General features: G+C 40.7%; 3 protein-coding genes across 4 annotated transcripts in view; 2 read left to right on the top strand and 1 right to left on the bottom strand.

The window, feature by feature from the left end:
* Window positions 1-3196: 3196 nt before the first annotated feature.
* mapk3 (mitogen-activated protein kinase 3) lies at window positions 3197-13904 on the bottom strand. The gene is made up of 9 exons (XM_032538719.1): window positions 13486-13904; window positions 11873-12055; window positions 10346-10535; window positions 8425-8541; window positions 8225-8339; window positions 7754-7882; window positions 5789-5898; window positions 4934-5062; window positions 3197-3718 (listed from the first exon to the last, which is right to left on the bottom strand). Exons 1-8 carry the CDS (start codon window positions 13689-13691, stop codon window positions 4943-4945), a joined length of 1170 nt encoding a protein of 389 aa, XP_032394610.1. The 5' UTR covers window positions 13692-13904; the 3' UTR covers window positions 3197-3718; window positions 4934-4942.
* An 817-nt stretch (window positions 13905-14721) lies between these two features.
* nudt9 (nudix (nucleoside diphosphate linked moiety X)-type motif 9) lies at window positions 14722-18029 on the top strand. 2 transcript variants are annotated; one of them, XM_032538727.1, is made up of 8 exons: window positions 14722-14883; window positions 15423-15710; window positions 15897-15986; window positions 16327-16413; window positions 16672-16783; window positions 16977-17123; window positions 17227-17311; window positions 17548-18029. In XM_032538727.1, the coding sequence occupies exons 1-8, from the start codon at window positions 14774-14776 to the stop codon at window positions 17691-17693; spliced, it is 1065 nt and encodes a 354-aa protein (XP_032394618.1). In that variant the 5' UTR covers window positions 14722-14773; the 3' UTR covers window positions 17694-18029. The 2 variants fall into 2 exon arrangements, with proteins under 2 accessions (XP_032394618.1, XP_032394619.1); XM_032538728.1 differs by having other exon boundaries at window positions 14728-14883; window positions 15459-15710.
* A 3502-nt stretch (window positions 18030-21531) lies between these two features.
* The window catches only part of si:ch211-11k18.4 (uncharacterized), a 9628-nt gene continuing 7865 nt past the window's right edge, over window positions 21532-23294 (top strand). The window contains exon 1 of the mRNA XM_032538711.1: window positions 21532-21812. Coding sequence (XP_032394602.1) covers window positions 21695-21812 — 118 coding nt within the window. The 5' untranslated portion in view covers window positions 21532-21694. The remainder of the gene's footprint in view (window positions 21813-23294) is intronic.

The following is a 23294-nucleotide window of genomic DNA, read 5'->3' as shown; positions in this document are numbered from 1 at the left end:
AACAAAAAAAAGAAAAGAAAATACAACAACTCACCAATATAACAACAATAGCGATAATAAGAACAGCCATTTAAAAACAACAATTTCTGGAAACAGGCCTCATGACGGACAGGCCTTTAGACTCGTCGATACTATTTGAATGTATATGGTGTGTTTAAGTTGAACATTTCACTAACACACATACACTTCTCAGAAAGAGAGAGGGAGTGCGAGTGTGCGTGTGTCAGGAGGATTGCAAAATGGTCCTCTTGGTTCGTTCCCATGGTTACCCGGTGAGATGTTTGGTGGCAGGTCGGTTAGAAAGACCACAAAAAAAATAAAGCAAGCAGGGCCTGGTTGACTGATGGTCAAATATACTTGAAATACATACAAAATATCTGTACGGCTGTTTTTCTGTTGGTCAAAAAAAAAAGAAAATGAAAATCTCTCAGATGTAAAAGCACCGGTAACTGCAGGGAGAGGGCCCAAAACACACACACACAAAGTGAGTCTTGGCTTTATGTTACTGATGAGCAGATACACTTGTACACAGACATAAATTACTGCTGACGATCCATGAGCTTCAACACACACAGCAGGCAAAACTTAAAGCTGAACAGGGAGGAGACAAGAGAAAAACAACCTCGAAGGGCAGAGAGCGTGGCTGGAAAGACAAAGTGCAGGCGTGCTGATTGAGTTATGCGAGTTTCCGGCATGGATGACCATCCATGATCTATGATCCAGGCGAGACAAGGGCAATGATTTTCTGGAGGAGGAAAAGTGGCAGCAAAGTCAGTGATATGGGTTAGAAGGTCTTCACCAATCCCACTGTGGAGAAGCAGACAGAAGAGGAAGGAAGAGGAGGACGGGGGAGGCAGCCCTTTGAGTAAAGCGTGGCGTGAGTCAGGAGGTTGAACAAAAGGATGGATATCACCACATGCACCAAAAAGCCTTGCACCGATCCCAAAGTGCTGGCTATGGCTTCTGAGAAGACAGCCTATGACGCAGCTCGAGCCCGTGAAAACAAATCAATGATTTTTGTTGCAAGAGGGCGAGGCCGGTGAGTGCTCCGGATCTGGAGTCTTTTAGCATCACAGGCCTGCCCTGAGTGAGACAGCGACCGAAGAGGAGAGACGGATGAGAGAGAGAGGGAGAGGAGGAGGGGAGAGGAGAGATAGAGAGAGATAAGGAGAGGAGAGGAGAGAGCAGAGGAGAGATGAGAGAGAGAGAGGAGATGGAGGGGGAGGAGAGAGAGGAGAGAGAGAGAGAGAGAGGGAGAGAGAGAGAGAGAGAATCCAGTGCATGTTGGTTCATTTTTTGGGGGGGGGGGCTTCTTTACTGGTCCCAGGCAGAAATTAGTGCAGACTGAGCTGGACCTGCCGGTGGTGCTCCGCGAGGCAGCAATTAGTACAGTCACATCCAGAACAAAGAGAGGAGGAAGCAGACACTGACAGGAACAATGAAGACACACATTATACACATGCACACACTCAAAGAAACATGAGAAGCCATCTGAGAAACGATAGTAGTATTAAATCGCCCACATTGAAGAATAAACATCCAGTGTGTTCACAGATAGCCAGGAAAACACACAGGCAGAGGGGAGCGGGAACAGGAGCGCAAAAAGGAAACGAGCAGAGAGGGTGTGTGTGTGTGTGTGTGTGTGTGTGTATATACACACACACACACACACACACACACACACACCCCCACACACGCATACATACACACACACCCCCCAAGAAGTGATGATGGTTGCTTGGCTTGACTATTGTGTCCTTGATTATGCCACATTCACGTCATATTGGAGTCATCATAATTGCGAGTTTCCAACTATTAAATAGCCCTTCCGTCAACTTGCATCTCGTAGTTACGACTTTTCTGAAAGCTTTGATTTATAACCCGTTTGGATGACACTCGCAAGTTGTCAATGGAGATTTTTTCCATCTCTACCATATATCGTGAACATAGCATTTTTCAGTGACATGTACAGTTTTCTCAGTAGTCGTAAAAGAGGTGCCATTCATGTAAAAGATCACAACTGGCGAACGCTAAGCTGCAGCAACAGACTCCAGAAATTCTGGCCATTTACATTCAACACTCACATCAATAAGCCAGAAAGATCATAATCCAAAAATGCTTGCTGGAAAGTGCTCTTCTCTAAACCGCATTCAAGTATGGCCACTTTGAATACGTGAATGTTTAAATTTGGGCTTTCGCTTGGCTAGTAAGGCCCAAGCCCACATACACATTTGACTCCGTACAGTCGCCCTGGGACAAATGGTAGCAAATAGGAACGCAGTACAAAAATAGCATGGTGGGATAGAAAGGCTGTCAACCAGGCCCCATTTTCCAGAATGCCATATGTGCTCCTAGACAGGGCTCTGGAAATAGAGGATTCACTGAAATTTAGGATCAAGAGGAGCTGAGGAAACACAGGGGGCTTCAGTGATGTTATGGGACAAACAGATCACCATTCAACTGCTATGCATTTGTAGCAAAAATCTAATTTAATATAGGAATGTAATACTGACACTGGATCATCTATTTGATTTTGGCAGTGGGGCCAAATGTGGACGACACAGTAACGTTATACCAATATTCTTCCGCTGTAAAACTTACATTAAGGCAGGTAGTTCCTGATAGTCAGAAAACAAAAAACGTTTTGACATGGCACAGAGTACCGTGAATGTTCTGGAAAATGGGGCTAGGTATCACTGTTTGAATGAATACACAATTATAGAAACTATATTTTTTTGCTGTTTGATTTCCATTTGCTCCAATCCTGTAGCGCCTCCTGAATATAACCAACTTTCCACAAATGAAGGGGGAGTTTGTCTGTCCTTGGTACAAGTTACAGGTCAAGAAATAGGATTAAGGTACGATTTAAAACACTTATAGATATTACTTAGTTGCTCCTCCAAGATTCCTGCATCTCTCTGCCACTTTGGTTAATTTCAGGAATGCATGCATTCATATGAACATCATACAGTTTTTGTTTTTGAAGAAAAAAAAAAAAGAGCGAGAACAAAACCTGCCAACATGCCAGTAAAAACATTGAATGTTTGCCTCAAAATCAAGTGTTCAAAAAAATGACTAGCAAATACAAACCCAATAACATACTGATACGACGCGATGCGAAAACACTCCAACAACAGTGTACATACAAAAACTGAGACAAGCACACTTAAAAAAAAGAAAAAGAAAAAGAAAAAAATAAGCTTTTAAATTTTTGTATATACATACACCCGATTAGCATCCCCGTTCTTATAGCCCTCAATTTTTCCAGGTAGTGATTTACATGGCGCAAGACAAGAGAGTTATGGTGTTGGTTAATACAGTAGTTTATATGAAAGGGAGCAACAGAGAGAGCTCCAGTAACAGCTGCAGGAGAGGCAGAAAAAGGGTTGGATCAGGACAGGTGAGAAACAGTGAGTTACTGTAAATGGGATGGGATGAGGAAGGACCTTTAACGGGAAAACAAATGTGAGGTGAGAGGATGGAGAGTCCAACATGGTTAAAACTGAAACAGTACGACAGACCCCCTACCACCCCACCCCAGAAAAAAAAAGTAAAACTTAGCTCTCCTGCAGTAGAAATAGAAAGATAAGCCGTTAAATGTTCATTTCTTGTTTTCTCTTTTTGTTGGTTTCTTGAAGATGCATTTTTCTTTTTGTTTTAGCATGTCGTTGGGATCTTCTTGTTCCAAGCCTCGGTGTGGCTTTGTCACTCTTTAGGGCTAAAAAAAAAAAAAGAAAGTAAAGAAAAAGAAATGCACTTAGGCCCGCTTTGAACTAATGAAAATTCTGTCTCATTCTAACTTCCATTACTCTCTGTAGGATCCAACTCACTCATCATGTGCTAATCTATGAGGTAGCAGAGCTAATAATGGTCAAATTTAAGACGTCACGTTGTCCTAAATTTTCTCTTTAATTTCATGTTGAGGTTTTTGAGAAGGTCCTGAAAACATAACCCTAGTATTTGAAATAAACTGTAAATCTTAATTTGTTTGTAATTATGTCAAATAACCCTTAATGTGTCCATTTAATTGATTGAATGGAAATGCATTCACAACTGACATCCTCTTGACAAACTGACTGGAATAACCGCTACATATGATTTAAAATGGATCCTTACTATCTCTTGTCACGTTTAACATTTCCAAAGTCCTTTTCTCACATCAACTCCCTCACTGGATATAAAGCGTAGACGATACTGATAAGAATACTATACGAGCTGATAGCAGCAGGACATTAAGACCGTTTTCACCAGACAATATCACTTGGTTTTAAAGGATTTGTCTCTTATAATAAAATGCCAATGACAAGCAAACAATCCAAATCAAATATTTGTGATGAACCTACTGGGCAACTTGCCCTTTATATAACTGTAAGTCAGAACAATTGAGGGACATGGTAGTTTCATGTTTCAAGCACTTTTGGATGTGTTTAAATAAATGCATTGCTCCACTGACATCTTGTGGTCTCGAATCACAACAAAGTCTCTTCAGAGCTCTCTCAGTTTTGAACAAAACAGAATCAAACATCGGGTGAAAACAGAATGCAGCTTTTTTAGAAGTGGTTGATTTTTGACTGATGTTGTAATTCTCTTTAACGGATCACATTGATTTGCATCAATCTCTTTTCAACCTCTCCTGTGTGTTTCAGTCACCACATGAATACGCCACCAATCATCACCCTCAAGTACTGCATGACTCACGCACAGGTCAAGAAAGACATAATTTAACTTTTTATCATTTGGATCAACCTGTTCAGACTTATGACCAAAACATCTAGCTTGATCTGTAGCTGCATCATTAGGTGAAGCACCTTTGGTGTATATTAGGGTATATTTAGAAAGAAACATCTACTAAAATTTATTTCAGGTATTTATTTTTCGACCTTTAATCAGCAGAATCTTAAATTGCTGCAACTGTGTGCGTTTGGCTGCGTACCTGTGCATCTCAGGAGCCCTGGTAGGTTTCCTGGAAACGAGCAGTTTCCTCGTAGATCAGTTCCTTCAGCTTTTCCTTAGGAAGGTCATCCAGTTCCATGGAGAAAGTGAAGGGCTCCTCTGCTACCGGCTACAAAAGAAAAACAAAAAAAAACACCCACACATTGTACAAACTTTCAACTGAAGCTGGAGAGCTATGTCCTTAGAGCTATGTCCTAAACCTAGCTTAGGCAGCTGCAGCTTATATAAAAAGGTAGGCTCTGAAACGGCTGCTGCCAAGTTGGGAAAGCTGGAGAGGCTTTATGCAACCTGAACAGTGCAGCAAAATGTTTGAATTGTTAGTTTTTAATAAATTTAACAGAAGCAGTAATTTTCACAAAAAAAGCCTATGAAACTGGAAAAAACAGTGAAGAAATCCAACATTTAGATTTCTACAAAACAGTACTAGGGTTCAGTCTATGCTGACACAAATAGAGATGTGTTTGCATTCTTTACCCTTCCTCTGGGCTGAAACCATAGAGCAAACTTAATACTAATTGCATTCCAAACAGCTAAGAGGCTTTTCGTCAGAAAGCAGGAAAAGGCTCACAATTAAATCTTGGCACATGGTTGAAAACAATGACAAACATATTTGTGCAAATCTCAAAACTCGTATTTGTTCAGTTGGTGAAGATTCCTCTGTGGAGTTCAGTTTAAATATTGATAGACTGAGAAGGCACAACTTACATCTTTACAACTTAAATCTTGAGCCCTCTTGCAAGTTTTCTTTCAAATCAACACGCAAGTTATTTTCCCTGATTGCCTTGTGCTGCAGCAATAGGACATTCATTCATGAATTGGCTCCATCTGTGCATACCTCATCTGTGGGATCGTAGTACTGCTCCAGGTAAGGGTGAGCCAGGGCCTCCTCAACGCTAATGCGCTTCACGGGGTTAAAGGTCAACATGCGTCCCAGCAGGTCCAGAGCTGCGTTAGATTTATCAAGAGCTTGAGTTAGTTCAGTTTCTTTCTTTTCTTACAGGTGTGTTCATTTTATTTCACTGTCAAAATGTTTATTGGACAGACACTAAAACAACCAAAGTCGAATATAAAAGGTATAAGGTGCTTTATCTATGTAAATTCCCTGAAGAAAATAGTTTTGCTAGTAATCAAATACTGCTAGTAGCAACCTCTGTAAAAGAAAACTCTCATTTGGAACTGGGCTAAGGAAACACCCCCAACGAGAGAAATCTATTAAGTGGAAAGACTGACAGACTACAAGAAGCAGAACTGGACCGAAAATGAGAAAATAGGACTAGAACTATAGTTAACAGAGACATTACACTCCAAGGTTGTGAAATGTGACAGCAATCCCCAAGCCGACTTTCGTGTCGTTTCATTTGCTAGTGTTTATGAGTTTGTTGTTTCATTGGTGAATTTAATGTCAATAAAGATTTATGTGGGGGGAAAAAAACAACCAAAGATAGCAGGTGTGAGCTAAACATTAAGCTAACAAATGCTCTGTTTGCACTGTAGCAGCTAGCATTGCGCCGCTGTGTGCGCGGCAAATACTGTGTACTGTAGCACAATACTAACAATCTCTCTGTAAAGGCAGATCGTGGAGTCACTTATCATTCCTATCATGTGCACACGATATTTTCAAAATTCTTTACTTATTTTTCATTCACAGTATAGCTTTGATTTTTCACTGTTGCTCAAAGCTAAAAAACTATACTGTGTTACACACACACACACACACACACACACACACACACACACACACACACACCACACACACACACACACACACACACACACACACACACACACACACACACACACACACACACACACACACACACACACACACACACACCCACACACACACACCACACACACACACACACACACACACACACACACACACACACACACACACACACACACACACACACACACACACACAACGCCACACCACACACCACTCACATGCACAACTGGATGTTTTTGTTTGGAGTTCTTGTTTTGGAGCTCTGAACTTTACTTTCTCCTTCATTATTATTATGAATGTAAACAAACAAAGCTCGCACAACAAACGGCTGTGTATAGATAATCTGACAAAAGGATTATTAAAAGCCTGTTGGATAATTGTTCTTCAGGTTTACAGGAAGTAGAATGTGACGTTTCAACGTCAGTTACAGGAAACCATAAACATTTTGTTGCTAGGGCTGCACCATACAAGGAAAATATGCAATATGAGACTCTACTTTGTTGAATATCACATTAAAATTACTTGCGATAAATAAATATATTAAAGTGTGCTCAGTTCTGCTGCTTTCAGTATTCCGCTAAAATACCAAAAACTGCTTATTGAATTCAAAACAAATGAAAAACATTCTTTTATTGAACAAATTAAACATTGAATGGAATACAAAAAGCCAGCACTAAAAATAAGAACAAAAGTTACATTTTAAAGTGCAGTTTTCTGGTGATATTCTCTTTCATCTAACTCAAATAATCTCTGAATGTCTTCTGCAATATGTCCCAGCCTTTAGAGATGATGTGATGATGCGATAATGATAAAACGATATATTGTGCAGCCCTATTTGTTCCTCCATCTTGTCACACTGATCAAGCTAAACCGCTAAACAGCACAGTCTTCTGACCTGTGAGTTTATTTTCATAGCCCCCAGTATGTCTGTTAGCGTGACTACACAGCAGCATTTGCTGCCAACTATGGGCCATACAAAGGTTGCTTTTATTCATATTTGAAATATATATTTCCCAATTTCTCCCCTTACATTCCAGGTTTACAAATGAATAATGCGGTGCATTGCCATACCTTTTGAGTCCGCCTTGTAGAGACTCTCCCAAGGGATCCTGGGTTTATGAGGCAGGGACTGCAGGTAGTTCCTCGCCTTCATGTTGATAATGCAGTTCAAATCATCTTGAGAAGGAGAGCCAAGGACGCCTGCACACAGAGTGAGGGACATATTTCAATATGGCTACTCAACTGATGGTGAAGATGTGGCTGTTAGTCTGGTAGAAACCTGCTTTAATGCCATCGAAACAAGTGTGGCGCGCCACATTTTCAGCTCAATCACATCTCACTTTAGTTACTTGAAACGGAATTTTAGTTTTTAAAAAGTTTAGTTACTTAAGTAAGAATGCTGAAAAGGTTATACGTACATGCTGTTTGAATTAGCTGTAATTCAAAGCACAGTTGGGCAAACAAAGAGGAAATCAGAATGGATGCAAACGTGAATGTCCGGCAAATAAAAATGGTTGATGCTTAAAATGAGGGGACACTCACCCAGTATGTGGTTGAGCTGGTCCAAGTAGTGTTTCCCGGGGAAGATGGGCCTGTTGGACAACATCTCAGCCAGGATGCAGCCAACTGACCAGATGTCAATGGACTTGGAGTAGCCCTGGGACACAAACGCACATATAGTCAACAAACTAAGAAGCTTTCCAGTCCAATACAGTATCCACACCAGTTCTTTACGGACCTACCTTTGAATTGAGCATGATTTCTGGAGCCCTGTACCAACGCGTGGCCACGTACTCGGTCAAGAAACCTGTGTGGTCGTGCTCGGGGTCGGCTATCCGTGCCAGGCCAAAGTCACAGATCTGAGGATAACACGGTCAGAAACGTCATATTAATACATGTTAAGCCTAACACCCCAATTCACATTTCTGTTTAATAAAATGCCAAAATTGCAGGGAATTTGGGGGCAGGTAGTATTCTAGCAGATTAATACTGTACACACAGCATTAAGTAGGGGAGGAATTTGATTGTTTCCTTATTTATTTACTTTATTTCTTTTTTTTTTTTTTTTTTTTTAAACACACACACAAGACAGAGAGAGAGAGAGAGAGAGGAGATGAGGAGAGGAGAGAGAGAGAGAGAGGAGAGATGAGGAGAGGAGAGAGGAGAGAGAGAGAGATAGAGAGAGGAGAGAGAGAGAGAGACGAGAGATGAGAAAGAGAGGATGAGAGAGAGAGAGAGAGAGAGAGAGAGAGAGAGAGAGAGAATGTATAGCTGTATAAGCATAGTAAGGGAGAGGACTGTATCAGAAAGCAGCTGCAACACGTGCTGCCTTTGTTCTTCACTCCTCCCACATGATCAACTAATCCAGGGATTGATGGTTGGCTGCTGAGAGTTCCTAAGTGTTTTCAGAAGCTGGACAACAAGGCAAAGAGCAAAGCAAACCCAATGGCTCACATCAACGCGTTTATGGTAGCTTTATTATAGATTTTTGAACACTGAAAAATCACTGCAGAAACAAAATGTTGAAAGAGTTGAATTAGTCTCTGATCAAACAAACTGAGCAGCCATAATGTACGCCATTATTTTATGATGCTTAAAACACACTTTTCTTTTAACTTATATGCTATGCACTCAATTTCCCACAATTCATTATAGCAACCCCGAGTTAATTAATTGGGCATCAAGCATTCCATTTAGTTAACATTCTGTAGGTACATATTTCCAAATATAAAAAGCAGCGCCTGTAAATTATTCTGTGTCTGTCAGTCGTCCAAAACACATTGATCACCTACAGGTTACAAGTTATTCAGTTTGGAAATATATGAGTATTTATCATTGTAGAAGTGAAAAAAGAGGCAACAATATTATTTGGATGAAAGGGCCACGCCCTTACACATTAAACATCATGCAGCTATTGTGGTAAGGAAAATGCATTTAGATGGACAATTTTGCCCTTTTATTCTTAAAAGGTACTGACACCTACCTGGCCAATACATGTTAGTAATTTAGATCGTTTAGATCCTTATTAATAAACTCAAGAAGTAATTCATGTTTGGCTACTTAGCTGCTTGAATAAGAAACACACACTGTATCACAATCCAACTGAGTAATTTAATATTAAGTATCTGCAAATACCAGGTTTGAATATGTGTTATATTTTGTAATTCAGCTGTTTGTTGCACAGTAAGAGCCATGGCCAGCAAAGTAGGGCTCAGGTCAATCCATCCCCCATGTCCAACATTTCCTGAGATTCTTTTTCAAATCATTTTTGAGCGCTGTAACTTGCAACTGCTAATATAAGCATAATAGTTCTTGTGTTAAAAATAAATCCCCTTTTTAACTTTTCTCTCAAAAATGAGCCAGGTACCATGTTTGAACTTTAAATTACAGGGAATGTTTAACACCTATACTAAATTTAACATTATAAAAACATATTATTGCAAAGTATTGTGGTGCTGCAGATAGGTATCGGGCCACAAACTAAATTCTTTATTTGGTAGAGATCCTAGCATTTTTTTAAACCAATTAAAAAAATAAAAATAAAACAAAAATAAAAATTGCAATTTCAGTCAAAATAGTCACAATTAGATATTTTCCTCATATCATGAAGCCCTAGTTTGTGTGTGTGTGTGTGTGTGTGTGTGTGTGTGTGTGTGTTTTGACCTTGAGGTCGCAGGTGGTGTTGATGAGCAGGTTGGAGGGCTTGAGGTCACGGTGCAACACGTTGGCTGAGTGAATGTACTTGAGGCCTCGCAGGATCTGGTAGAGGAAATAGCAAACGTGGTCGTTGCTCAGCCTCTGGGTCTTCAGCAGCTTGTAGAGGTCCGTCTCCATCAGAGTCTGCACAATGTAGCTGGGAGGACGCACAGGTCAAGGAGGACAACAAGAGGGACGGCAGTATACATTGACACCAGGAGAAACATAAAGACCACTCTGAAAGCTATTTTGAATGTGTCCTGAATTATACAACAACATAAGTTGAATCAAATAAAACCAGGAGTTGCTGAACCATTATATTTGTTATGTATGTATATATTATGTTTGGCTTTTGCTTCCGGGCACAATAACTTTTGTTATGTTTTTTATTGCAGTATATCTTGTAGAGAAACCATAGGCTAAACTTTAGTCAGGTTGGTCAAACAGGCGCAATAATTGTGGTGCAATAATTCTGTTCCTCAAAAAATCCATGAACATTTACCCAACACAGCAACTATGGGCTGAGCCAGTCTTCTTCTTTGGATTGCTTTGCAGTGAGCCAGTTTTTGCCAATGCTGGAATAGCAACTTTCTCTGCAGTATTTTCGGCCATTGACTAAGGCTTTCCTCATCTTAACAGTTACGTGCATGTGCAGCTACATTTGTAGAACAGCCAATAGGAATGCTCTCCCTCTGAAATGACTGGATTGGCCAAAGTCCCCTCATATGGGCTGGATTTATCCAGCCTGAAAAATATCCAAGGCGAGATGCACAAGTCTAGTTTTTTTTCACACTCCACTTGAATAACAATATGCTAAAAAGTTGTTTTGGAATTTTTGCCCAATATTGAAAAACAAAAAACTGCCTACTCCAGTAATTACCTTTGGTTCCAACATCTTCTAGACAACGCTATTAAACAAAAACAAAAAAAGTAACTCAGTAACACCCAGCACCTCAAAAGAATTGTATTACTATTCATATTTAGCTGAAAAAGTAGCTTGTCTAGCCATGAACAACATAATTGTCTTAAACATTTTTCTCCTTATTAACTGTTGGTTAACCCGATCTTGAAGCTTTACACTAAAGCGAGATTATAGTGACTGCAAGCTGGGTTAAAATCTCCTTGTCTATTTGTTTGGCGTGTTCACAGCTGAATTCTCATTCTCCAACACACTTAAAATGGAAATGCAGAGGGTATTGGATTAAAATTACTCTTCCAAAGTTACTGTACACGGTTTTCTTACAGGTTCTTGAATGCAACATCACCAGATTTTTTTAATTAGCACCTTTTGAGTGATATACTTATAGTAGGAACTGCACTAAAAAAGAAAAAAGGAAAAGAAAAAGATAATGCTTTGCACTGTCAAAGTTTAGGATTGGACTACTTATTCCAATAACAATAACAATAAATCTAAGTTTAGGGAATAAGGAACATTTGTATTAGCAGCCTGCATACAAATGCAGCGAGACCCTTCATGTAAGCATTAAAGGATACACATCCCTCATGTTGTCAAGGTGTCGTGCCCTGAGAATGTCGTTGATGCCGATGATATTCTCATGGTGGAAACGCAGCAGGATCTTGATTTCCCTCAGTGTGCGCTGGCAGTACGTCTGGTGCTCAAATGGGCTGATTTTCTTGATGGCTACACGCTGGCTTGTCACGTTGTCCATTGCAGAGCTGGATAGGGAGGATGTGGACAGAAGCACAAAACAGGTCTCATATTACACACTGTACAATTCACACACACACACACAATGACGTTATCAGAAACTGGGCTAATACTAAGCTCCAAACGGGCGTTGCAGACTGTCTTGCTGCCAGGATGCACACGTTTGCTGTGATATGTTGTGAAGTACTGTAGGTGTATGCCCAAGTGTAGATGCAGTGTGGTGTAGGTGTAGAGTAGGTAGAGGCTGAGAGGAGCTATGAATGGTTGCGTTTTTGAGACGCTTGAATTTACTGTCCCTTTGTGTTGAAGAAAGAAAAAAAAAATCATCTAAGGTTTTACACACTTAGCCTCAACAGGAACAATAATTACATCACATCTTCCCTATTGGTGGAAGTCGGTTTTCTTGTTGCACAACACACTGCATAATCAGGGCAAGTTCACTTGTCATTGTACCTTCTTTAATGGCTGAATACTGTGACATTAACAAACAACCCTGGATGTACACATTAGTAATAATCACATCTGTGACAAAACGGCTGTACACCTGGATAATGATGAACAAGCAGTTTTGAAGATGGTGTAAATTCTAGGAATAAACTATAATTGGTTCTTTCACTGTATTACCCAGTGGGTGTTGACAATGTTTACAAACACCAAATTCTGCCACCGTGGAATCACATCCCCACGATGACACTAACAAAATAACACTTTGCTGACACACTGCTGTTTGAAAAATGACAGTGACTACACGGCGTGTCTTATTGAGATGAATTGGCTGCCCTGCTCTCATGCTACCATCCACTTTGCACTGACATGCAGTGCTGTCACACCTGATCCTGTTCACAGTTCAGCCTCGATTGCGATGACTTGGCATTGATGTCAAGTGCAACAGGGTTGCTTAACATGTCCACACAGGGCTGTAGATCACATACAGCGATAACACGAGGAAAGGCCTCGTTACAACTGAGAAATCCCACTGGCATCCTATGCAGCAGCTTTGCTGCAGGCTGAATCTTTCTCAATCGGAATTCCCGTATAGATAAATGTGGTTGTGAGACGAATGCCGCAGGACGTTTAAAACGACTTTAGCGATAACCAACTCAAATGTGCGGTCAAATGCAGTCTGCAAAAGATTTCTCCTGATAGCAAACGTCCTGCGCAATCACTCCCAATCATGTTTCCTGTAATAGCCACGCCTGTAGCTCGTCAACTAACCTGCTAAACATTGTCTTACAGTTACAATGTCTGAATGTTGGGCAGCAGTTTTAAACACATACATCGACACCACACTTGCAATTGACGGACAACGCTTGTTGAATACAACAGCTAGAGTTAGCTGGCTAACAGTATTTGCTAACAAACAGCTTACGTTAGCTAACGTTAGCACTTCTGACTTATACACTACGGTGGCCCAACAGAGACGACAAGCGCAACTTACCAAACCATTCCGTAAGCCCCCTCCCCGATGTAGGACAGGTTCGTGTAGCGGGGGCCCACATCAAAAATCTGGCCCTTAACAGACTCGGCCTTGGGTCCCGCAGCTGCGGGCGCTCCATCCTGCGCCACCGTGCCAGCCGCCCCGGCAGCAGCAGCGCTGTTGGAGCCTGCGGCCCCGACCGCTGCGGTGCTGCTCGAATCCGCCATTCTTCCTCTCCAAACCGCTCCTGCTCTGTCAGTGTGATTCGCCGAGGGACCACCGCCGCTTTCAGTACGTTTTAACACGTTTTTACCGCTTCAACCGAACGGATTGTTTAACGTACGGAGCAGCGCGACTGGATCAGGGCCCTCTTCTACTACTGGAGTGTAAATGGATTTCGTGCGCGAGCACGGATTTGGTCTCAGCGCCGAGCGTAAATGCGCGTGCAAAAGTACGGTAATACAGGAGCGTTAGATATGCTTACTAGGGGGACTTGTTTGGGCGGTGTCGCGTCAGTTGGGTAGAGGCGCCGCCTGTTCCGCGCCATTGTAACAGCGAAACAAGCGCAATCTGCAAAATAAACATGCAACAGCAGCCACGAGTGGGCGTGCCGAAATATGTTGCATGCTGCCTGTTGTGACCATCCATGGTTGTGACACTCAAGGAAATGGACTTTATGATCAAATGGTCATTTTATTGATTATTTTTGTCCTTAAAACACACCTGTATACAACCCACTAACATAATGTTAGACTTTTTGTTGACATGTATACGGACTTAACTGTTTCCACGAATAATATTATACAACAACAGGAAACAATTGCAGTTGACAGTAAATGATGATGTAGCTATGCAACCTTACATTTTAGACATATTCATGTATGGGAAACCCGTTATAATAATTGTGAACTTTCACCCACAAGGCCTGTGCGTCATTAGCATTACAGCATAAATGATAGTGAGATAGATATTTGCCATAGATATTTTTAATCACATGGTAGTTTGCATTTAACCTTTTACAAATGGTTTACATTGTGAAATCACACGTTCTTTATTTTTCATATTGTGGAAGTGCATTTCTTGACGCAATAGTCTGTAAAAATAGATGTAACATATATGGTATCAGTTTTAATCAATTTATTTATTTATTGCAAAACAAATACATTTACCAAAAACATACTTGATTCTAATCACCATGGAAACGAGCGCGACTGCTGTGCTGTAACCGCACCCATTTGCAGACGTCACCGCGTCGGGCGGTGCACTTCCTGGTTACTTTGCTGCATGTTGCAGTTGTTGTTACTGATTGATGTCTCGAGGAATGGTACATTTCTTCCGGCGGCGGGACTGGATCGGCCGGATTCATTTAGCGCTTACTCTTTTCGGACTCCCATGCACAGTCTGCACCCCTGGAGTTAGGTATGGATAGTAATTTACTTATAAAGATTAACGTTAACTTGAAGCTGGGACTATTTTACATTTTCAGCTTTCAGTTTCATCAAAAGTAACGTTAGACACAATGTGCTGCAGCTAGGTACTACTGTCAAAGTCATTGATCACTGCCAGGCGATATGATTGAATATTACAGAAGATATAACTATTGCATCTAACTGTTTTTATATCGATGCATGTGATTAACGTTGCTTACGTGCAAGAGTTTAGTAAAGCTTTATTTCCATTTAATACCAAATTAATGTGAAATTTTATGTAAAACTAAATTAAAGAAATTAGAACTAAACTAGCCCATTATTACTTTAGACATAAGATTTGTATGGCAGTATAATAGTAGCTCTCACTTGGGTTGTTATCAGGATTCCTCTGCTAGGTGTTTGGATTCTTCCTGATTCCTCCTGTCACTGGGCACGGAGGGAATGTGGTGGTGTGGTGCTGCAGCGAATGTAGACTTTGGCGTGGCCTACTTAACCAGATTTCCATGTCTCATATTTCTCCCCCTGCAGGTCTGCCATCTCCTGCTCATCTTATCACCCTTTCAGGACCAGTCAAGCCATCAGACCCATCAGTACCAGTTGCTGTAACCTTTACACGACCAGTGTCGAGACAATGCCATCCTCAGCAGCTCCTCATGTTAAGTCCAGATGCGTCCAGTACCCAGGATCTAAAATCCAGCGCTTCCTCGTGCCTGATGACAAGGTGGACTGGAGTCAGAACTGGCCACAGTATAATCCAGTCAGCTACACCCACCCTTCAGTAGTAAATAAGCCAGCATGGGCGGATCCTGATATTGAGTGAGCAACACATATGTCAATTAAAGTTCATCAAGTTAGATAAACTTTGGCCTGTAGTGCATGTTGAATGAATTGCAGATGTAGTTATTTTCTTGGCTGCTGTGAGACATTCTGATTGTTGTAGTTGCTCTTTGTTTTCAAAGGTCAGCTGAAGTTTGTATACTATGAACTTTGCTTGTTTTGCAGCTCTTTCTCTCCAAAGTTCAACGCCGTGGATGGTGCTGTGGATAGGACAAGCTTTGACGACAGCTACAAAATAGAAGAGGGAAAGCCACTGTAAGTTATCCAATACCACAAAAGATTTGTTCATAAACTCTCAGTTGGATTGGTATTACTCAAAACAAGCAGTTAATTCACATCTACATTCAGTGATTTTCAAGCCTTGACAGATAGAAAGTCACAGTAACAGGACTTTTTAAAGCAGTTTATCTATATCAGGTGGCATACACTTATCCTAATGTTACTTTCACATATAGCAATAGCTAAAGTTTTCAATTGGAAGGTCTACAATGCTTCTCTCAATCTTCTGTCTATTATACGAAACAGTTTTCTATTTTGGATAATATTCTTATCTGTTTATAAATATATTAGCAAATTTTGCTTTTTACCCATGTAGAAATCCTCATGGACGCACAGGGGTGACTGGTAGAGGTTTGCTGGGACGATGGGGACCCAATCACGCAGCAGATCCCATCGTCACCAGGTAACTTTTTCTTTACTTTACACATGAATGAAGATACTTGCCACAACATCCATCCTTCCTTACTCAATTCAGCTACGTAAAGAAGGATTTAAACGGGGAAAACTCAGAGAAGTTTCTTCCGAAACATGATATCGCCGTACCAGAACAGTTATCTGTCATGTCAAAAAGATGGAGTTGCTCAACTACCAAAGAACGAGGAAACTTTTTGCAGCTTTTCATTAATGTCTAACCACCCGATGTGTTGTCAATGTTTGGCAGATGGAAATTAGATGCCAAAGGAGAAAAGATATTTCACTCAGTCTCCAAGCTGCCTATCCTGCAGTTTGTGTCCATCAAGAGGAAAGACTGCGGGGAGTGGGCCATTCCCGGGGTTGGTGGCTTCTACAATTCTTTTTCAAGCTTTATTGATAGGTGTGTCTTCCATGAGGTGCTCTCAGCTATCCAAAAAGGCTCAGGGGCAACAAAAATAAATCAACGCCAAGACATGGATGGGTTTGAGTGGTTTTGGGTTTGTAAGATGTCCTGATCTTGTGTTTATTTGCGTGCATGTGTTTGTTTTGTAGGGCATGGTAGATCCAGGGGAGCAGGTCTCTCTCACGCTGCAGCGGGAGTTCTCAGAAGAAGCATTGAACACGCTGGCCATTTCGCCATCAGAGAGAGCAAAAATCAGTGAACGCATCACCGAGCTCTTCAAATCAACAGGGTTTCAGGTCCGGAATTGACACACACTCACTTGTTTACTGCCAACAAGACAAAGGCTTCTATGAGGAAAGCTATAATATGTTTTATTTTTTATATTTTGTTTTTATTTAGGTCTATAAAGGCTATGTGGATGACCCTAGAAACACTGACAATGCTTGGATGGAAACGATTGCTGTCAACTTTCATGATGACTCAGGTACCAATAAGCAGGAAGAATGTTCTTTGTGTTTCCTTTTCAATTGTCACTTTAAAAAAAAAGGGAAAAAAAGTTTGCACTTTAGAAATTCTGTGTTACTTTTGGGCTGTAACTGCTCCACAAATTTGCAAACTATTTTTTTTAGAAACTTGTTATGGTTCTTGAGACATTTTTCTCTCCGGGTGCTCCAAACTGTGTTTCTGTAGGGCAATGACATATCTTTATGGTTACCGTAGGCAACAGTGTGAGCGAGCTGACGCTCCAAGCTGGCGATGATGCAGGACAAGTCCAGTGGGTGGACGTTGACTCGTCCTTCCTGCTCTATGCGAATCATTCCCATTTCCTGGAGCTGGTTTCCAAAGAGAGAAAAGCTCACTGGTAACCACGGGCGACCGACTCTACTTGGACATGACAATGAAGAATTAAGATCCTTGTTGCTCTCTGTGTGCTGTGGTTGCATGAGACCTAACCTTATGCTAATCTAAACTCATTTAAACACAATTATTGTAGTTTTAATACTGAGAACCTAATATGCCCCCATATATATGCCCATTATACAATGTACAGCAACATTGTGACTGTGCTTTTAGAATAATATAGCAGGATGTATGACTCGAATGAAACTTGCAGGTTGAAAGCTTTGCTGTAGTCTGTTTAGAGGACATGGCTCGCTCCATGTTAGAGCTGCTGTTCAACTTTTCTCACAGAAAAGAAGAGAGAGAAAAGAGAGGAAATGTACATTTTCATTAAAAAGAAATTTCAACTCACCGCTTGAAGAAGAATCTCAACATAAATGCAAGATGCTGCTGATACACTTCTTTATATCTATTGGCACTAATTATGCAAATGTATTCAACGTTAACAAGGATCACATCAACCCAGCGTGATCAAGTAAGAACAACACACAATGAGCTGCTGAACATAACAAATACTACATTAATTTAAAGTGTGATAAGGGGAGCACTCAAAACTAAAAAGTGTAGACTGACTTTGATCTTTGGATGTGAAAAGAATATAAAGACGTGCGGGAGCTCCCCACACAGCCCAGCAGTGCACTGAAGCCGAACACAGACAGGCCAAAGCTACAGGGACAAACATGTTTTTTAAGTGGTAACAGATGGTGGAAGCAAAGGCCATTTTGCACTCAACAGCCTGCCTTTTCCCAAATGCTCACATCAGTATGTGTCATCTCACTGCTGGGCGTACTTTGTGCTGAAGCAGGGATGGAGAATTACACGTTGAATGGCGTGATTCAAACACTAACACATGGCCACTTCTGTCATCAAATGGCAGCCAACAACAGACAACCACATCTTTGCAACAAACATGTTTGTCTTTAATTAACACATGTATTTAAATGTGATAAGAATATTCTGCACTTACACAATAACTTTATTAAATTAGGTCCACATAGTTTTAGGAGGTGCCACAAATCCTACAGTATAAGCCCTTTTATTTGTTCATATCTGCACCTGCATGACATGATATTCAACCGTGTTAAGGTACGATACCAGTAGCTGCGCGGGGGGGAGAGTCTGTTGTTCAAATCTCACTACAAGCATAGTCATAAATATGTTCACACCCATGCAGATGCACTTTCAGCTCTGATAGAGACTCCGTACACCCAGGCCACTTACCAGCTCCACTGAAGCATGAATGAATTTACAGCCCGAGCACTATTAGCGTTTGCTGTTGCAGGAAGGGAGTAGATTTTCCATCCAGATTTCCCCGTTTTATTGTTATTCAAATTGTCAGCCTGCCAGTCACAAAATCCTCTAACGTTTGCCTACAAAAGTTTGGATTTTTTTTTCAACCTATATTTAATTTTGCGTTTGGTTAGCTGTTGTGTTTCTGTAAATAACATCAGAGTACGGTCTAGATCTGCTCTTTTATGAGAAGCGCTGTGAGATAACTGTTGTTGGGATTTGGCGCTATATAAATTGAATTGAATTAGTTTAAGACAAAAATGTATAAATGGTGGGGTGAGTGATCAAATGATATACATTTGAATTAGTGTCATTATAATGACCAATGTTATACACAAGGCTTTGCTGACTGGATTGTATATGCTATCTTGTGAAAATGTATCCAGGGGTGTCTACTTACTAAACTTGCCTGATCTTGTACTTTTTGTTATTTATTTGACTCACTTAAAACTGTAAATCAGTAAGAATTCTTCAGTTGATTTGTGCATTTTTCTTCATAAAGTAAATGTGTCTTAAAGGTGATAATTATACATTGTGTACTGTCTTTTTTGGCTGTCTTTAGGTCTCAGCACGTGGTGGCATCAGTAGCACTAATCTAATCAAATGTGTATGCAAATCATGAGAACGTATGCACTATGAAGGGCCACAACACCCATAAAAAGCATTATTTGTTTTGTTTTTTTGTTTGATCTAAAGAGATTTACATCATGTCTGATGTGTTTTCTTTCCCATTGTGAATAGGAAAACTTAATGGGCAAATAAAAACTATGGAAAAATAATATAATTGTTTTTTGTTTGTCTTAAACTGTTATGTGCTGTCTGAGCTGTGTGCAACGTCTCTTTTCACCAGCTGGATGCCGGACCAAACACTATAGGCACTCTCAACCATTTATAAGTGTAATGTTTTTTTGAGTGGCCTTGAACCGCAGAGATACTCTCCTCACTCAGACAGCAGCAAGCTATACTACCTTATTATTGCAGTTAAATATGCTATAAGGACAACTCAGTAAGACAGGAAAAATAGTATTTTCAAGTTAAGACAATTACATTATGCAATGTATTTGCATGGTGTCAGAACTTATTAGGGGCCTGGCAGTTCAGCTATCATTCCCTTTTATATTTGGGGATTTTATTCTTCATTGTCCAACCAGCAAATCTGCATTCCCATAGGCTTCCATGAAAAAAAAAAACAGTCTTGATGGTGGCATTCATCATCAAGTAGTCGTACATGCTAGCACTTTGCAACCTTTGCCTCAATAAAAGCCTAATTAAGCAGACATGTCCATATGCATGTGAAGAATAATTAAAGTTACATCCTAAAGTGCCTTAATATGATAATGACAGTACTAAGAAGTTACATGTTTTTAGGAAATGTTGGTGTAGGTTAGGAAAAAGTGTAACTGTACTCATGTCAAATGTGTGTGAGTATGCTTGAGTAGATAATCAATGGTGCTCAGTGCAATATGTGTGTAAGCTTGATCAGATAGTTACCCTCACTGTTAACACATGAGCTGTTATTGACAGGTTTCAAAAGGAAAAGTGCAAAATAGCCTACCTAGAGACATGATGAGAGACATAGGTTGTGAAACAACTATTATGAGTGTGTGAGAAGTCAAGTTTTACATGAGGGCGGCTGAAGAAGTCATTTGACCAAGGGGCCAAAAGGACCTGGCTCCAGCCAGCCAATTGGAGAAGACTACGGCCGAGTAGAATAGTATATGAACTGTCTGATAAAGGAAATCTGGGCCATTCTACGGAGCCCCAGGGTGAAGTAGGGAGGTCCGCGTGTGTGTGTGTGTGTGTGTGTGTGTGTGTGTGTGTGTGTGTGTGTGTGTGTGTGTGTGTGTGTCATATAATCTTTTAGTTTTATTCCTTGTATACAAGTTGTTATTATTATTCCATCTACTATAAACCACCTCAAATGAGAGAAGTTAAATGACCAATAAGGCCGCATCATGCATTAAGCTTGCAGCAGGTGTTATAAAATCAATAACTCTGTTTCTTTTTAAAAACTGTAAAAGTGATTAAACTTAACGCCTCCCACAATCTTTGCTCAATTGACACAGAAATTGCTACATTGCAGCTTAGACCGTTCTCCACAAACAATCCAGACAGATTTTTGAGTTGCCCACAGTGCATTAAAATGTGTTGTTTTCTTGCTTCTAGCTTATCAAATCTCCAATGTTAATACAAATAAATTACTTTTTTAATCTCATGGTAAAAAAACGTGGTCAATTTCTTAATTGTATCACAAAAATTGAATTTTAGGCAAATTTGTAATTATAGCTACCTCCAGGTCTAGCTATTGCATGAATATAGTGTATCACTTACGGAGCAATCAATCAATCTTTTGCCTTTTGTTTATTTGTAAGCTGTCTATTTATATAAAACATGTCTAAAATGTACTCATTACTATAATTGTTCCTACTTATGGCTGTTGTAGGGCAGGTAAAGTTCATGCGTAAATGTATGACGCTTCGTTAATTAAATGAACTACATTACCCAAAATCCTGGGCGACAAAAGCCGCTGTCTTGCTGACAACGTGGCTGTACGTCTCAACCTCAACCAACCCCGTGTTTCAGCGGACCGGGGCGATTCAAACAAGGCAAACCGGCCGGCTTTGTTAGCAGCTAGCTAGTTAAGAGAGTCGTTGAGGATCATCATCACAGTCTAAAAATGTCTGGGAAAATCAAGAGCCGAAGTGCTGCAAACGCAGACCTGATAACCGGCGGTGTGTCCTGCGATGAGCGCATCTTGCGGGATTGTCATCAGTTGTATACGGATCCCAATAGTGGTGAGTTGGGTGACGTGTTTTACTGGACTCAAACCCTCACTGGAAATCGCTCCAACATTCACCTGTTAGATAATAAAGTTAACCTATCAAGCTGTTAGCTGCCCGGGGGTTAGCTAGCTAACTGAGTAACTGAGTAAGTGAGAAGTTGTTCCTGATACAGGGCGCTAGCTAGCTAGCTATTGGGATTTTGTGATGTGGCTGACGTTGCACAGCTAGCGTTAATGCTAGTTTTATTAGTGCTGGTCAGCTGCCAGTTAATTGTTGAGGAGTCAGCTACACAGTCATAACGTTTTGCAATATATGCTAACAGTGCACTAAGTTTTGGTATATAGTTGGTGTCAGTTTAAAGGTCCCATGACATGGCGCTCTCTGGATGCTTTTATATAGACCTTAGTGGTCCCCTAAAAGCATATCTAAAGTATCTTAAACAAAATTAAGCTTTGGTGCAGAATTACAGCCACTAGAGCCAGTTCCACAATGTACTTTTGCTTAGTATGTGCCATTTCTGAGTCTGTAGCTTTTGAGGGGGAGAGAGGGGGGGCGAGGTGGAGGCTGGGGGTGTGTGTCTGGGCGGGCAAAGCAGAGAAAGTAGTGGTGGGCGATACTGTAAAATTTGGTACAGATCCGATACCAAATACATATAGGTCCGTTTGCCGATACCGATACCAATTCGATACTTTTACTTAAAAAATACTTTGTGTAGGGGAGAGCATTTCATTATTCTGAGGTGAATGAATGATCAATTCTTTAGGCAATATTTTTTTATTAATGTATTGAGTGCACAAAATTATTAGATATAGGCATGTAGAATGAATACAGAGAGTCGCTGCTCCTCTGCGCGTTGTGTCAGTGAGTCACGTGACGGCACAACAACGAATCACAGCAGAGGAGAGGAGGGGGAGGAGGAGCAATGTGGGCCAAGATGTGAAAGCGGCGTTTGCTCAGGAAGGTGGAAGACACAAGCAAAGTACAGTGAACGTAGAGGAGAGATATCTAAATTAAAATATCGATTCAATTACAGTTGTATCGATCAAATACCCTAACAGCGGTTGGATCGAACTATCGATATTTAGATCGATCCGCCCACCCCTAAGAGAAAGTGGAGGTAACCTCGCACCTTACGACCTGCCATAGGCAGGCCCGGGGAACGCATATTAACGTTATAACACCTCATAAAATGACATTTTCATGCCACGGGACCTTTTTAAAGGGACAGTTCAGCCAGGTGCATCGCCAGGAAAGTTGGGTCCCCAAAAAATGGATTAAGTAACGTTACAGTGAAAACTTTGTAGGTGCAATATGTGCTTTTATTAAATTTGGGGAAATAATTGCTCCTACTGAGTGTTTGTGTCCTTTCTCCAGCTCCTACTTGCTCAAGTAGTAGTCTTGCTCTTGACTGTCTGACCTGACAGCGCCATGATGGCTCCAGTTTAACTTGATAGAAACATCCTTGATTCTTTTTTTTTTTTTTTTACAAAAAAA

Source organism: Etheostoma spectabile, chromosome 15 (assembly GCF_008692095.1).
Source record: "Etheostoma spectabile isolate EspeVRDwgs_2016 chromosome 15, UIUC_Espe_1.0, whole genome shotgun sequence".
NCBI lineage: Eukaryota > Metazoa > Chordata > Actinopteri > Perciformes > Percidae > Etheostoma > Etheostoma spectabile.
The sequence above is the reverse complement of the archived record's forward strand: the minus strand, read 5'-3'. Positions and strand labels throughout refer to the sequence as shown.